Source organism: Cydia pomonella, chromosome 3 (assembly GCF_033807575.1).
Source record: "Cydia pomonella isolate Wapato2018A chromosome 3, ilCydPomo1, whole genome shotgun sequence".
Taxonomy (NCBI): domain Eukaryota; kingdom Metazoa; phylum Arthropoda; class Insecta; order Lepidoptera; family Tortricidae; genus Cydia; species Cydia pomonella.
Window position 1 is genome coordinate 2,905,918 of NC_084705.1, and position 16,895 is coordinate 2,922,812.

At 43.9% G+C, this 16,895-nt stretch overlaps 1 protein-coding gene across 1 annotated transcript; it reads left to right on the plus strand.

Annotated features, from left to right (window-relative positions):
• Positions 1-2,800: 2,800 nt before the first annotated feature.
• LOC133515783 (cell division cycle protein 16 homolog) lies at positions 2,801-16,584 on the plus strand. Its single transcript, XM_061848366.1, has 10 exons — positions 2,801-3,059; positions 3,842-4,005; positions 5,263-5,392; positions 7,609-7,771; positions 8,483-8,610; positions 8,727-8,994; positions 11,636-11,772; positions 12,606-12,734; positions 14,422-14,580; positions 15,801-16,584. Exons 1-10 carry the CDS (start codon positions 2,970-2,972, stop codon positions 16,263-16,265), a joined length of 1,833 nt encoding a protein of 610 aa, XP_061704350.1. The 5' UTR covers positions 2,801-2,969; the 3' UTR covers positions 16,266-16,584.
• The last annotated feature ends 311 nt before the right edge of the window (positions 16,585-16,895 follow it).

Consider the following 16,895-nt stretch of genomic DNA (forward strand, 5'->3'; position numbering starts at 1 on the left):
TTATTTAGTCACCTGCTGCAATCATTTACGGGGTGAATATATAGGTCATACTGAGCCACTTTTACTATGGACCACCCCGAAATCGCGAAAAAATATTTGGTTGTATCATACATTTTGGCTGTCTGACCGCCCATTTTTATGGGAGAGTAAAATATTTTTTCGACATTACGGGGTTGGTTCCATAGTAAAAATTGCTCAGTATGACCTATATATTAAGCCTATAAATTATTGCAGGTGACTAAATAAACATCCTGTGTGTATAGACCGTCAACGTATTGAAAGGCATGAAGGCAGTGTCATGCTAGACCTGTGGTTGAATCTGAGGTACCTCTTGAGGTACGCGGTGAGATAATCACCTTACAAGTTCAAAGACGGTAAGTAGGTATAGGTAAGGCTGTTGATTAGTAGGTACATAATTGTTTCTATTTTCGTTTTTGCCCGAATAGGTGTGACAATGACAATATGTTTATATATGCCTTTGTTTTAGACATCAGCATTATATCATTAAATGACAATGATGTAAGTGTTAATGTCTCGACGCACGGTAGTCGTAAAAATAAGCCGGAGTAAAGTCTATGACCTAACTTGACAACATTTAAAGCGGTTTTGCGGTAAAGTTTGCCTTCAATTTCGCTTAGTAATATTACACACTTAAACACACACACACCACAAACACACCACACACACAATTGCTGTCTACAACGGTTAATAATATAAATTCCTGTAATAATTTTACTCTACCTAAATTGTGATTGTTCCTATTTAGTTTAAGCCTGTTATTATTATCAAAAATATTTTAGTATTAGTAACCTATTAGAAAACATAGCCTAGTGTGGCAGTCATAGGTTAAGGAAATCTTGTAAAATTTTTGGTAAATAAACTATTTTTTTTTTGGTGACCACTACCACCGCAGCCTTTATATATGAGAATAAATTTAAAATGTAGCTCATGACTCACTTATTTTATAGCTATGTTCGCTAACCTATTAGGTACCTATCCTAATATCATAATAATCATAAGTAAATGTTGCGTATTTGTATACTTTGCCTTTTTGGCAATAAAGCCAGGAAGTAAGAAGGAAACAAAAATATGACGCGCCGCGCAATACTTAATAATATATTTATTTTTTATTACATACACACAATCATCGTTACAGGCTATCCTAATTCGACAGTATGGAATTTAACACACTGGCCCTTGTGAATTCGATCAAAGTTAATATGTGATTACGCGTTAGTCACCCCACACTAACGTCTTTTAAGCGTCGACGTTCGGCGCTATGGAGAATGCGCACTTGCGCAGTTGCGCTAAATTGAAATAATGTTTAAATCAATAAATTGTGTATAAAATAATACAACAATGATATCTGACCTGTAACTATGTATGCAACCTGTATTTTACCCTAGCAGTGGCGATGCGTAAACTGTTTAAAGGCACGTCGGAGCTAATCTAGCTATCTTTATCCTCACAAGCGGTAGGAATAGTGCTCAACTGTCTCAAGTGCTCAAATTAGACAAGTTGGGAATCGAGTTGAAAGGACGGTCTGCTATTGTATCCTAGTCTAATGTGATGCATATATTTAGAGATACATGAGATGATGACACGAAATCTGAAAAGGTCCTAGATGCTGCCAGTCTTCAGGATCTTCCTCAACAGCGTCAGCGATAAAAGTCCTTTTGTTACCTATCCAGAATACAATATAATATTCACCACACCAACTCGTGATGGCGTTCTTTATTATTCAAATCTGATGATAAAGTTGCATTTTATCCACAAATGTGGCAAATTCGATGCAAATTTTGAGTTAATATTGGCTGGTGGTGCTCCGAGGTGTTGAGCCGCTTCCGTCACGTCATCACGTGCTTATGACGTCTTTAATAGTTGACGGCGAGCCGACGAGTTGGGGCAGCTGAGATGTTAATACGTTGACGAGTCTTCCCACAAGGTTACTCCATACTAGCGTCTATTGAGCGTCGGCGTCTAGCAGCGTTACTTAAAATAGCATCGCTGCGCTGCGCAGTTTCGCTAACGTTTCGTCGAGCAGAAGCATTAGAGTTAACTAGACGCCAACGCTCGAAAGATGCTGCTGTGGGGTGGCCTTAAGGGCTTGTTACATCTTTCATAATTTAATGAGTGACAAGAGGGACACCGAAATACGTGAGACACGTTAAGAGATATATCCTATCGTTTCTCACGTATTGCAGTGTTCCTCTCGTCAGTTACTAAATTTGGGAAGGTGTAACGATAACAAGCCCTGTAGCCTCCTGATCCTGAACAAAGAGTAAAGTAAGTAGGTATGCTCCTAAGACCCAGAAACAGTTGTTTAGTTTTTTTTAATTAGAGACACTTATATTCTGACACAGCGACCTTATCAGGAGGAAAAGGCAGCAAATTAGAAAAAATAATGCCGTAAAGAGTTGACTTTTCATGAATCATTTATATTCCGCGCCTTTTTCTACTGTACTTACAAGTTGGGTGTGATTCAGTATGGAGTCTGTGAAGGCATTTCCGTCAGTAGAAAAACGCGACAAATAAAATAAAAAATGTTTTAACCAGCCATACTGTAATTAGTAATTACTCAATAAAAGTATAGAATCTTCTTAGGGGGTTAAGTGTGCTCTGTAAATAAATTATATTTAAATAAAACAGCTTAGGACTAAGAAAAATGACTAACTTGATATACAAGAATTATTGGCTGTATGTGCTTAATCTCCTATGTCTGTAGGTTTCTCAAGAGGTAAAAAAAGAAGCAAAATGTCAACTACATGTCTACTGTCAACTATTTGAAAGATGTCGGCGGGTCAACACCAAAACCAACCAAAACATTACGTTATTCTCTCAATTTAAGCTTAAATAAACTTGATCTGTCTCTAAGTTTCTTACAAGTTGAAAAAAATAGAAATATCTACTAGTCAAAGTCTAAGAATAGTTACTTTAAGTTAATATTCAACATTAATTTGTCTTATGAAATGTCGAAAGCGGAATCTACTTCTCGAGGCGGCACCGATGGCCTGAACGTGGATTTTATGCGTTCACTAGTCAAACAGTACTCTGAACTGGTAAATATACAATTTCGTTACAAATTTACTCGCGTAATTTTGAACCAAAGCTTATAACATTGGGAGGGTATGTTACTAATAACAATAATTACTTTTCAATTGAATGTTTGTTCTGCTCTTTTCTTCTTCGACTTTATTTTCACAGCAACGAAACGTTTGACTTGTGAATATTGTTTATTATTCAAAAAACATTGTAATTACAGTGTTCGCCAATACATTACAATCTTAATATTAACCATTATTACTTAACCTAATATGTAAAATCACTACATTAGACTACTTAATACTGCGATTCAAATATTCGTTTACATTTTTGTATGAATTGTGACCACTTGGATGCGAACACATCAATGTGCGGTGCAATATAAAACCTAGCATTATAGTCTTCATAACACCAGCCTACCAATACTATTTGGATACCTGGATGTTATCTATTTTGAATAGTTTTTAAAGAATTGCAAGTTAGGAGTATCAAAGCACTTCCATATAAACTTTACCTCTAACATTATCCCACATAATTTTTTGAAATCAATATTTGTAAAATAAAACCACTATAGCTAATAGAGTGTGAGCGAGATAACTCTACATAGCATTTGTAATGATAAAGTGTGGCATTGTCATCATTATATTGACCCCCTCTCACTTTATTCTATTTAAATTGGTGTAAAGTTAGTTTAAATAGACTGAGAGATAAAGAGATAGTTTATTATTCAAGTAGGCATATTACAACACGCTTATGAACGTCAAATAAAGCCACACCGGCTACGGCTACTGTATTTAAGGGTCTATGGACAAGTGCGCTGTTCTGGGCGGATGCAGCAGCGGCGGCTGGCAGTGGGTCGGGCGCAGCAAGTGGGGATGATGTGTGGTTACTCGCTAGTGCCATGTTGGCCCGAGGGGAGTACCATCGAGCCGCTTATGCTGTCACATCTAGAGGCTTACACAAGTAAGCAATTGTTCAATAAACATAGCTTCCAACACCTCTTTGATTAATTGCTTTGTTGCCGCTACCCAAAGGTTATCTAGAAGAGATCACTTTTTAGCGTGACCGCCTGTTGTCTGCCTCTATCATTAATCAATTGATTTTCTTAAACTATATCTTTTACTGAGGTGTGACAACAAAGAGTATTCTATCTATCTATCATAGCTAATGTACATTCAGCATCAATAGTAGAGTATGAAACAATGCACTGAAAGTATCTTGGCAGATATAAAATATAAATTTTAAAAATAGAAAAATTACTGCCTTGGGTGAGACTTCCACTTGAGACTTGAGAGATCAAGTTCAAGTCTCACCCAAGGCAGTAATTTTTCCACTTTTATAAAATTTATTCTAAGCAATCTAAACTATAAAGTATGTACACTTCAGAGCAGAGATTGAATACCAATAAATTTTTCATACAAATTAACCTTGGTATCTCGTTGTTTATTTATATTTTTGCATTTCACTTAGGTAATCTGATAATTCATTGTCTTTACGTAAATACCATTCTAGAATATTAAAGAAATATTTGGAATACTTCATGATTTTTTTTTTTTTTTTTTTATACCACGATGGTAGCAAACAAGCATACGGCTCGCCTGATGGTAAACAGTCACCGCAGCCTATGGACGCCTATAACTCCATAGGTGTTACATGCGTTGCCGACCCATTAAAAACCGGTACACTCCTTTTTTGAAGAACCCCATACTTTATAATTATACCATAACGATCCCTGCTTTAGAGTTTAGACTCATAGTCACGCTACTTAGATAATAGGCTGACTGCTGAGGCTGAACAAAACTATGAAGTATAAATATGTTATCATATCATTGGCCATATTTTTAAACTTTGTATTTGTTTGTTCACATTCTTTTAGTAACAGTTCATACTGTACTTTTGACTAGTTGTAAATAAAATTGAACTGCATTTGTTTCATAGATACAATTTGTAATACTTAAGCCATGTCCCAGATGCAACACTCAAAGGATTTATGCAGATTTATTTTTCTTTGTTGTACAATAAAAAATATTTACTTACTTTACTCACTTATTTATGTTTTGCTGATAATACTGTTTTTAAGTATTAATTAGCTTAGCTTAGACTTTCCAAGGCTGGAGACGATAATACTTTCACCTCGATTTTTACTAGCTCACAGAAAAAATGCTTATTCGGGTCGCTGAAGTAAAAGTTTTAAACATAATGTAATTTTTTCTACGGCAGACAACATTTACTATGCCTTGGTGTAGCAATGCGCGCCCATCTAGCGGCGCAAGAGGCCGCCACTGCGCTGGCACTCTTCGAAGAGAGCGATCCCGCGCTTTTGGAGCCCCGGAGTGACCAGACACACAATGTAAGCTCATTTTAAGTTGTTTTTCAACTTCTCAGGTTCCTTTCGAGACTTTCAGTTTAGTCCTAAGGGTATTTTTAAATTTATTTGTGTGCAATAGTATTTTTTCCTGAGCTTTGGATATTTTTATGTATATAAGTCTTATTTATATATTTTTAGGGTTCCATACCCAAAGGGTAAAACGGGACCCTATTACTAAGACTCTGCTTTCCGTCCGTCTGTCCACAGAAAATACATATATCATCTGTGAAATTTTCACAGATGATATATGTCTGTTGCTGCTATAACAACAAAATTTGTTGTTATAGCAGTATTTAATACTAAAAAGTACGGAACCTTCGTTGTCCAGTAACCACAGTAGGTACAACCCTTATAAAGCTTATGATGTAACTTGTACCTTAATGAAGCGCTGGTGGCCTAGCGGTAAGAGCGTGCGACTTGCAATCCGGAGGTCTCGGGTTCAAACCCTGGCTCGTACCAATGAGTTTTTCGGAACTTACGTACGAAATATCATTTGATATTTACCAGTCGCTTTTCGGTGAAGGAAAACATCGTGAGGAAACCGGACTAATCCCAACAAGGCCTAGTTTACCCCTCTGGGTTGGAAGGTCAGATGGCAGTTGCTTTCAGATTCAGATTCAGATTATTTTATTTGCGATAAGTACATGTACATGCAAATACAGTTATACGGGTATATACAATTATTTACAATATATTACATCAATCTTGTGGTATATGAATGTCAAATATTATTATAATAAAAAGTGAACCTTACAATGTATCCATAGAACAGTTTAATCAAGTGCGTTGGCAAAATATTCGTCAATAGTGTAGAATGGTCTATTTATAAAATAATCTCTTACTTTTATGTCAAAGGTTTACTGCATTGTTTTATGTCGGTACTTAATTTATTAAAAATTTTGATTGCGATATTGTTAAGGCTGTTATTGAAGTGGATAAAGTTAGATTTAGTCTGAACAAATTTCGATTTATTTCGGAGATTAAAATTATGAGTTTCTTCAGCTTTCCTATAGTTATTTTGATTGACATAGATATACACACATATTCGATATAAATACAATGCAGTAAACGGTAAAGATTTTGTGATTTATAAACATATTACGATGAGTAACTGGTATGTTTTTAGATCCAGTAATAATTCGTAGCGCCTTTTTTTGCAAAAGTAGTATAGAGTTTATGTTCGTTCCGTTACCCCATACTTCTATACAATATCTGATAATACTCTCGAAGTACGAAAAGTACACAGTTTTTAGTATAGTTATGTCAGCTATTTTAGAAAGACTTTTTAAAGAGTAGCATGCACTAGCCAGCCTTTTGCATACGGATTCTATCTGGTTGGTCCATCTCAGATAAGGATCGAGTTCCACCCCTAGGAATTTAATACATTCGGCCTTCTGTATTGGTACATCACAGTCGAAGTCGGTACTTTAAGGGCTACGTCGAAATATAGTGTAATAACTTTTCTCGTGATTGATTTTAAGGCCATTGTTACGAAACCAATTTTCTATTTGTTCCCAGCATTTTCTAATCATTGCATTAAACTCATGGGTGGTGGTCGCATTCAAAATTATACTGGTATCATCAGCGTATAGATAAGGTGTTCCATAGGTTAGAGATTGAGGTAAATCGTTTATGAAAATTAGAAATAATAATGGGCCAAGAACAGAGCCCTGAGGGACCCCGTATTTTACTACAGCTTCTTCAGAACGAGCTATGCTTTCAGAATCTCCATACGATATTTCCACATATTGAATGCGATTAGTTAAATATGACTCAAAGAGACTCAGTGCAGAGCCACGAACTCCGTAATATTCTAGTTTGTCGAGAAGTATCCTATGATCGACACAGTCGAACGCTTTTGTCAGATCACAGAATACTCCGCCACATTTATAACCATTATTAAGATTAGACATTACTTCCGTTACTAAGTTGATTACAGCTTTCGTAACAACTAGTGCCTACGCCAAATCTTGGGATTAGTTGTCAAGCGGACCCCAGGCTCCCATGAGCCGTGGCAAAATGCCGGGACAACGCGAGGAAGAAGATGTAACTTGTACCTTAATACTCGTATTTATGTTATTTAAAAGTTATTTGAACTGAACTCTTTCATTCTTTCTAGGCCACAGTAGCTATTAATAAAGGCCATGGTGACTGCATAGACCAACATTTGCATGCTTGGTTTACTTTTTTTTCCATAGCGTGCATTAGCAGGCGTGCTAGTATCCCAAGCTCGAGCTCTCTCCTCGCTTGAGCGGCGAGACGCGGCCTCAGCCGCTTTATGCAGCGCGCTCCGAGCCGACTGCGCGTGTATGGAGGCCCTCGCGCTGTTGCACCGGCAGACCCCGCTCACACACAAACAGGGTGAGACCACTGATCTACATTACATGATTGCCTTTTAAATATCGAAAATACAATATAAAAATATCGAAAATATAATATTATATATATATGTATATATATTTTATATATAAATTTACGCTTTTGTTATGTACGCTATAAGTTTACACTATTATTATTTTTTCAATTGTACATCGAATAATTTAAAATTAGGAAACTATAGGTCTATAACGAAATCAATCCATAGCTATTAGCTAAGTTGCTCATATGTTTATTTTAAGACTGTTTGTTTCTCAATAAATAATAAATAAATAAAAAAATGCGCCGAAAATTGAATTTGAAAATAGATACACAGGTAACCTCTTCCGTTTCACCAAATACAGTAATAATGAATGTAAAGGCAGCAATAGCACAAACCGTAAACCATAGAGTGACATAACGCATTTAGTGCCAACGTTATCGTGCGTAGCCGATTCTAGCGTTTTCCCGCTTTGTAGAGGAAAGCGACTACGAACAGAGCCGTTCCCGGCACCCAATGTGTTAAACAGTTTTTTGATAAATAATCAATGTCATATTTATTTGTATTTGAAACAGAAGAAGTCACCTGTGTTTCTATTTTCAAGTTTGATTTTCGGTGCATTTGTTTACAGGTTGTGCTAGTGGCGCCCCCTACGCAGAGTATTGCGTATTATTCCCTATTGTGAAGAATGAAATGAAGTTGTATTTTGCCTGCAGAGATAGAGTTGCTGGACTCTCTGCCCATCAGCAGCCAGCTGGGCGCCGCGGAGGGCGCGCTGCTGCGGGCCGCGTACCGGGACCGGATCTATCGGCATTCCACGCCCCCACAGGATACAAGTGATCCGGTACGGTAGTTGCGAACTCATCAACCAATCGCGTTGCGGCGTCGTGACACCACTGCAGTAACATCATGCTTATGCCCGTCCTTAGATATATATGAATGATAGTTCCACGTGTCCAGATATCATCGTCAACGGAAGCGGTCCGCGCGCGCACGGCGGAGGCGGGCGCGTCGCGCGCGCGGCGGCTGGCGGCGGCCTGCGACTGGCCCGGCGCCCTGCGCGCGCTCGACGCCGTGGACCCGTGGTGCGCCGCGCCCGTCCGCGCGGCCTGCTTAGTGGAGCTGAAGAAGAGCGCTGAGCTCTTCGCGTTCGCTCATACCCTGGTGGATGCGTATCCCAACTCGTGGACTTCTTGGTTCGCTGTTGGATGCTACTATTATTTAATAGGTATGTTGAACCCTTTGAAACGTAGGCTAAAGACTTTCGACGCCGTGGATCCGTGGTGCGCCGCCCCGGTCCGCGCGGCCTGCTTAGTGGAGCTGAAGAAGAGCGCCGAGCTCTTCGCCTTCGCTCATACCCTGGTGGATGCGTATCCCAACTCGTGGACTTCTTGGTTCGCTGTTGGATGCTACTATTATTTAATAGGTATGTTTGAACCCTTTGAAACGTAGGCTAAAGACTTTCGACGCCGTGGATCCGTGGTGCGCCGCCCCGGTCCGCGCGGCCTGCTTAGTGGAGCTGAAGAAGAGCGCCGAGCTCTTCGCCTTCGCTCATACCCTGGTGGATGCGTATCCCAACTCGTGGACTTCTTGGTTCGCTGTTGGATGCTACTATTATTTAATAGGTATGTTTGAACCCTTTGAAACGTAGGCTAAAGACTTTCGACGCCGTGGATCCGTGGTGCGCCGCCCCGGTCCGCGCGGCCTGCTTAGTGGAGCTGAAGAAGAGCGCCGAGCTCTTCGCCTTCGCTCATACCCTGGTGGATGCGTATCCCAACTCGTGGACTTCTTGGTTCGCTGTTGGATGCTACTATTATTTAATAGGTATGTTTGAACCCTTTGAAACGTAGGCTAAAGACTTTCGACGCCGTGGATCCGTGGTGCGCCGCCCCGGTCCGCGCGGCCTGCTTAGTGGAGCTGAAGAAGAGCGCCGAGCTCTTCGCCTTCGCTCATACCCTGGTGGATGCGTATCCCAACTCGTGGACTTCTTGGTTCGCTGTTGGATGCTACTATTATTTAATAGGTATGTTTGAACCCTTTGAAACGTAGGCTAAAGACTTTCGACGCCGTGGATCCGTGGTGCGCCGCCCCGGTCCGCGCGGCCTGCTTAGTGGAGCTGAAGAAGAGCGCCGAGCTCTTCGCCTTCGCTCATACCCTGGTGGATGCGTATCCCAACTCGTGGACTTCTTGGTTCGCTGTTGGATGCTACTATTATTTAATAGGTATGTTTGAACCCTTTGAAACGTAGGCTAAAGACTTTCGACGCCGTGGATCCGTGGTGCGCCGCCCCGGTCCGCGCGGCCTGCTTAGTGGAGCTGAAGAAGAGCGCCGAGCTCTTCGCCTTCGCTCATACCCTGGTGGATGCGTATCCCAACTCGTGGACTTCTTGGTTCGCTGTTGGATGCTACTATTATTTAATAGGTATGTTTGAACCCTTTGAAACGTAGGCTAAAGACTTTCGACGCCGTGGATCCGTGGTGCGCCGCCCCGGTCCGCGCGGCCTGCTTAGTGGAGCTGAAGAAGAGCGCCGAGCTCTTCGCCTTCGCTCATACCCTGGTGGATGCGTATCCCAACTCGTGGACTTCTTGGTTCGCTGTTGGATGCTACTATTATTTAATAGGTATGTTTGAACCCTTTGAAACGTAGGCTAAAGACTTTCGACGCCGTGGATCCGTGGTGCGCCGCCCCGGTCCGCGCGGCCTGCTTAGTGGAGCTGAAGAAGAGCGCCGAGCTCTTCGCCTTCGCTCATACCCTGGTGGATGCGTATCCCAACTCGTGGACTTCTTGGTTCGCTGTTGGATGCTACTATTATTTAATAGGTATGTTTGAACCCTTTGAAACGTAGGCTAAAGACTTTCGACGCCGTGGATCCGTGGTGCGCCGCCCCGGTCCGCGCGGCCTGCTTAGTGGAGCTGAAGAAGAGCGCCGAGCTCTTCGCCTTCGCTCATACCCTGGTGGATGCGTATCCCAACTCGTGGACTTCTTGGTTCGCTGTTGGATGCTACTATTATTTAATAGGTATGTTGAACCCTTTGAAACGTAGGCTAAGGCCGGTTGTAGATGGCCGGTGTTTTCGCCGGACAATTGTCCGGTTTCGGCGACGATGTCTGGTTTTCTTGGGTGTAGCTGTCGGTAGCCATGTACAAAACCGGACGTAGTCGCGTAACACGGTCCGATTTCCGGCGAAAACACCGGCCATCTACAACCGGACTTAAGACTCTCAATGCATTGGACTCGTCTCAGACTATCAGCTACCCCTATCAGAGCGGCCTGCTTAGTGGAGCTGAAGAAGAGCGCTGAGCTCTTCGCCTTCGCTCATGCCCTGGTGGATGCGTATCCCAACTCGTGGACTTCTTGGTTCGCTGTTGGATGCTACTATTACTTAATAGGTACGTTCGAAACGGGACGGGGCGACAACTATTTCGTGAAAAACGTGCTCAATATCACCACCAAGCAAAGAACAGGCAGCAGACCGGCTTCCTCGTGGTCCAGGGTCAAAAGATACCTGAAGACGCAAAACATCCCACCACTGACAACACGGGATAGATTGTCCTGGCGTAGACGCACAAGAAGGCCCCACCCCAATTGATGTTAGGAAAAAGGCAGAATGATGATGATGAATAGGTTTCATTCGAATTGCCACGGCTCATGAGAGCCTAGAGTCCGCTTGACAACTAATCCCAATCCCGCGGATTGCAAGTCGCACGCTCGTACCGCTAGGCCACCAGCGCATTTTTTTTATTCAAGTCCATTTATTTTCGCTGTGGTGAGTGCAAATTCGAATTATTTGACTTGTAGATTTGTAAGTTTTTCCGACTGTTCAGGAGAATATATGTCCAACGGTTTTTGACGATTTCTACTATTTACAGGCAAGAACGAGTTAGCGCGGCGGTACCTGAGCAAAGCGAAGAGCTTAGAACCCGGCGCAGGCTGTGCCTGGCTGGCGCAGGGCCACAGCTTCGCGGCCGACAACGAGCACGACCAGGCCATGGCGGCGTATTTCAAGGTATCTCCTCTTCAAGCACTTTTCACCCACTGTTGGGTATACCTACATCTCCTCATCAACACGCCATTTTTCACGGTCTTGGGCTCCTTGTATACTTGTTTGACGACCGGTCTGGCCTAGTGGTAGTGACCCTGCCTAAGAAGCCGATGGTCCCGGGTTCAAATCCTGGTAAAAGTATTTATTTGTGTGACGAACACGATATTTGTTTCTGAGTCATGGGTGTTTTCTGTGTATTTAAGTATTTATAATTATATACATCGTTATCTAGGTACCTACAACACAAGCCTTATTGAGCTTACTGTGGGACTTGGTCAATTTGTAAAATAATGTCCTATAATATTTATTTATTTACTTTGACAATGACATCGATCTATCTCGCGAACTCTGACTTCCGAATTCCGCACTCCAGAACTCCGACTCCTTATACTTCAAGGTGTTGCAGTTTAAGATGATGCGAAGGGCTGAATTACAAAAGTATAAGTTGCGAAGAGTTACTGGAAAGTTGGGAACTCTTAAAATTGTGGAAAATTTCATAAGAAATAAAGATAGTCCAGTATTAAAAATAAACCTTCACTGGGCACTTCAAATTAGCAAGTCTATAAACAAGATTTACTCTATACAATACTATTTATCTTAGAATTAGGTCGAATGAAAATTAAAAAAAAATACGCGTGAGGTTATGTGGAGGAGGGGGGGGTTAGCTAAGAACTTCACCAAATATCACCAAGGGGGAGGGGGGTCAAAAAGTAGCCGAAAAAACCTCGCGTGATTCGTGCACAAGCCCCAATGTCCTATAATATTTATTTATTGATTAAATATTGATATTGTTTCAGGCTAGTCAACTAATGGCAGGCAGCCACTTGCCGCCGTTGTACGTGGGCGTGGAGTGCGCGCTGCTGAACAACTTCACCATGTGCGAGCGCTTCCTGCTGCGCGCCGCCACGCTGCACTCGTGTATAGAGGTAGGAATAAAAATTCAATGAAAATTTATTAATAACAATAGTTACAGGTCGTCTCGATGTTAAGTATATTAAACATACACAAGGTAAGTTCATTGTTTTTAATTATACATATTTACCTAGTTGGTTACTAAGTTCTGTTACTCGATTTGTAACCCCTTTATTTCCGTTAAAAGAAATGCTACCGAAAAAATAAAAAATGACATAATGTGGTGGATTTGTGAGCTATAATTATATACCACACATAACGCTTATGTCGTCGTATCTATAATTAATTGGGGCCTAAAAGAGAATCGTATCGCAGTAATTGCGTTGCACAAATGTGGAAACATGATTTTAAATTGAAATTGCTTGAAAACCTAAAAATCAACAACAATTTGTTTATCGCACAATTAATAGATACAATAGTACTCAGAGCTTCGATGACCGCGCAAGAGGTCTGGAAGACCACGCACCGTTCGGACCCCAACTCTAATAAAGGCAGTGAAGGCGAGAATTGCAAGAAACCCCGTCCGGAAGCAAAAGTTGTTGGCGATACAGATGTCTGTGAAGAGAAGCTCCCTAAAAAAGTTATCAATGAAGACCTTGGACTACACGCTGACCGCAGACAAAAAGGTCATTTGCTTAATGGACGATTAAAGACTATGAGGCTAGAGAGAAGTCGCGTGCTATTGAAGCGGTACGCACAAAATAGCCACCGAAAAAATACTATTCACAGATGACTTTTTTTACCATTGAAGAATGTTGTAACCGCCACAATTTTGCCACCGTTCATTTCTGTGAAAAAGGTGTGAAAAATGGGGCCAAACTTTACCAGGAAACCGTTCTCGAACCAATAGTGAAGCCCTTAAGCCACACCCTATTTCAAAACCAGCCATGGGTCTTTCAACAGGACTCAGCTCCTGGACATAAGGCAAAAACAACTCAAGCCTGGTTTCGAAGGAACAAAATTGACTTTATTGCCCACGAAGACTGGCCGTCCTCCTGCCCGGACCTTAACCCCCTGGATTATGCCATATGGCAGGTTATTGAGGAGAAAGCCTGTGCTAAACCTCACACAAGTCTTGACTCCCTCAAGCGAGCCATAGTTAAGACAGTGACGGAATTAGACATGACAATCGTGCGTGCCGCTATTGATGACTGGCCTCGTCGTTTGAGGGCCTGTGTCAAGGCCAGAGGAGGCCATTTTCAATGATATTGTCATATGTAATTCCTGATTTTGTGTACTTCATTTTAATATATAGTTTATTCAACTTTCGTTCGTATATTTTATGTAGATAAAGATTATTGCAGTAACAGAATTTAGTAACCAACTTGCTACAATCGAAAATTCATTACATTCTTTTATACATTTAAAACATACATACATACCTTAGGACATACTAATTACCAAAACTTTAACTGACCATCTATGAATGGAGGTTATGTCTTCACAATAATGTAAAATAATTACTTAAAGTTGATTTGGGAGCTCCATAGACAAAACAAAGTAATTTTAGTTTAATTTTATTAACTGTTTGATCGCCAGAGACGTCAACTGACGTCAGAAGACGTCAACTGACGCGTGCGGGTACAACCCGACCTTCGTGCATTACGTCATAATCACACGAAGCGCCATAGTCGCGACACTCAAAGGGTTAAAGTTAACGAGTGGAAAAACGTGTTTTACAATCTCTTGTATTTTTTTCAGACGGGTGAGGAAGAGGGCTGGGACACCATAGCTCGCGTAGTCAAAGAACCTCATGTAGCTCATGAGGCGGGGGCTGCTGCCTTCGCCGCGGGACAACCTCGAGCGGCTAAAGAGCTGTGGCTGGCGGCGTTACAAGCCGCGCCCGAGATAAGAGGCAAGGTAAGAATGGGACAAACAGGTGTGAGATACTATAACTCGCGTTATGATGTTGCCACGGAACAAGTTCGAGCGGCTAAAGAGCTGTGGCTGGCGGCGTTACAAGACGCGTCCGAGATAAGAATGGGACAAACAGGTGTGAGATACTATAACTCGCGTTATGATGTTGCCTCACGAGGCGGGAAGCACGGGACAACCTGGAGCTTACTGTGGGACTTAGCCAATTTGTGTAATAACGTCCTATAATATTTATAACTCGCGTTTTGATGTTACCTCACGAGGCATGAAGCACGGGACATCCTCGAGCGGCTAAAGAGTTGTGGCTGGCGGCGTTACAAGCCGCGCCCGAGGTAAGAGGCGAGGTAAGAATGGGACAAACAGGTGTGAGATACTATAACTCGCCTCATGATGTTACCTCACGAGGCGGGAAGCACGGGACAACCTCGAGCGGCTAAAGGGTTGTGACTGATAGTGTTACAAGTCGCGCCCGAGGTAAGAGGCGAGGTAAGAATGGGACAAACAGGTGTGAGATACTATAACTCACGTTATGATGTTGCCTCACGAGGCGGGAAGCACGGAACAACCTCGAGCGGCTAAAGGGTTGTGACTGACAGTGTTACAAGCTCCGCCCGAGATAAGAGGCGAGGTAAGAATGGGACAAAGAGATGTGAGATACTATAGGGGTATGATATACATTATTTTCATTATTGTTACAAAAAAAAATACTACGTTTGTGGCCAACAAGCATATGTCCCGCCTGACGGTAAGCAGTCTCCGTAGCTTATGTACGCCTGCAACTCCAGAGGAGTTACATGTGCGTTGCCGACCCTAACACACCACACCCTCGTTGAGCTCTGGCATCATTACTCACCGGCAGGAACACAACACTATGAGTAGGGTCTAGTGTTATTTGGATGCGGTTTTCTGTAAGGTACTCTAAGGTTTCTCTAAGGTAGGTAAGTACTTCCCCAATTGGGCTCTGCTCTAGATCTGGAATGACATCCGCTGTGCTGTGCCCTACCACACTAAGCGGGATGACGTTCACAGTGCCCATACCACTCTTTTGGACGAAGTTTAAGGTTACGTAGGGTAAGGTTTTTATTTAATAGTTGACTAAAGCGTATCGAAATTAATATTATAGTCGAGTTGGGAGCCCATACATGAAAAGTACGCAATCATAGCTTGGGTTACATACGAGTCAATCGAAAAATGTGTCGTTCCAGAGCGAGAGCATGCACCCGCGCTGGGCGGCGACGCTGGACGCGCTGGGGCACGCGTGCCGCAAGCTGGGCCAGCTGGGCGAGGCGCTCGCCTGGCACGAGCGCGCGCTGGCGCTGCGGCCCGCGCGCGCCGCCACGTGCGCCGCGCGCGGCCTGTGCCTCGCGCTGCTGGGCCGCGAGCGGGACGCGGCCGCCGCGCTGCACGCCGCGCTCTCCAAGGACCCCGACGACGTGGTGTCCCTGGCGCTGCTCGATGCTATAGTGGACCGGCTGGACGCGGCGCTGACGGGTGGGTGTTGTAACGTGCGCCGCGCGCGGCCTGTGCCTCGCGCTGCTGGGCCGCGAGCGGGACGCGGCCGGCGCGCTGCACGCCGCGCTCTCCAAGGACCCCGACGACGTGGTGTCCCTGGCGCTGCTCGATGCTATAGTGGACCGGCTGGACGCGGCGCTGACGGGTGGGTGTTGTAACGTGCGCCGCGCGCGGCCTGTGCCTCGCGCTGCTGGGCCGCGAGCGGGACGCGGCCGCCGCGCTGCACGCCGCGCTCTCCAAGGACCCCGACGACGTGGTGTCCCTGGCGCTGCTCGATGCTATAGTGGACCGGCTGGACGCGGCGCTGACGGGTGGGTGTTGTAACGTGCGCCGCGCGCGGCCTGTGCCTCGCGCTGCTGGGCCGCGAGCGGGACGCGGCCGGCGCGCTGCACGCCGCGCTCTCCAAGGACCCCGACGACGTGGTGTCCCTGGCGCTGCTCGATGCTATAGTGGACCGGCTGGACGCGGCGCTGACGGGTGGGTGTTGTAACGTGCGCCGCGCGCGGCCTGTGCCTCGCGCTGCTGGGCCGCGAGCGGGACGCGGCCGGCGCGCTGCACGCCGCGCTCTCCAAGGACCCCGACGACGTGGTGTCCCTGGCGCTGCTCGATGCTATAGTGGACCGGCTGGACGCGGCGCTGACGGGTGGGTGTTGTAACGTGCGCCGCGCGCGGCCTGTGCCTCGCGCTGTCCCAGTAGCCGCCATAGAAGATTATAACAGTTCACAGATTAACCGACTGGTGAGCGAATCGCGGCGCGAAGCGATTGCGAGTGTGGAGTCTTGCAAGTT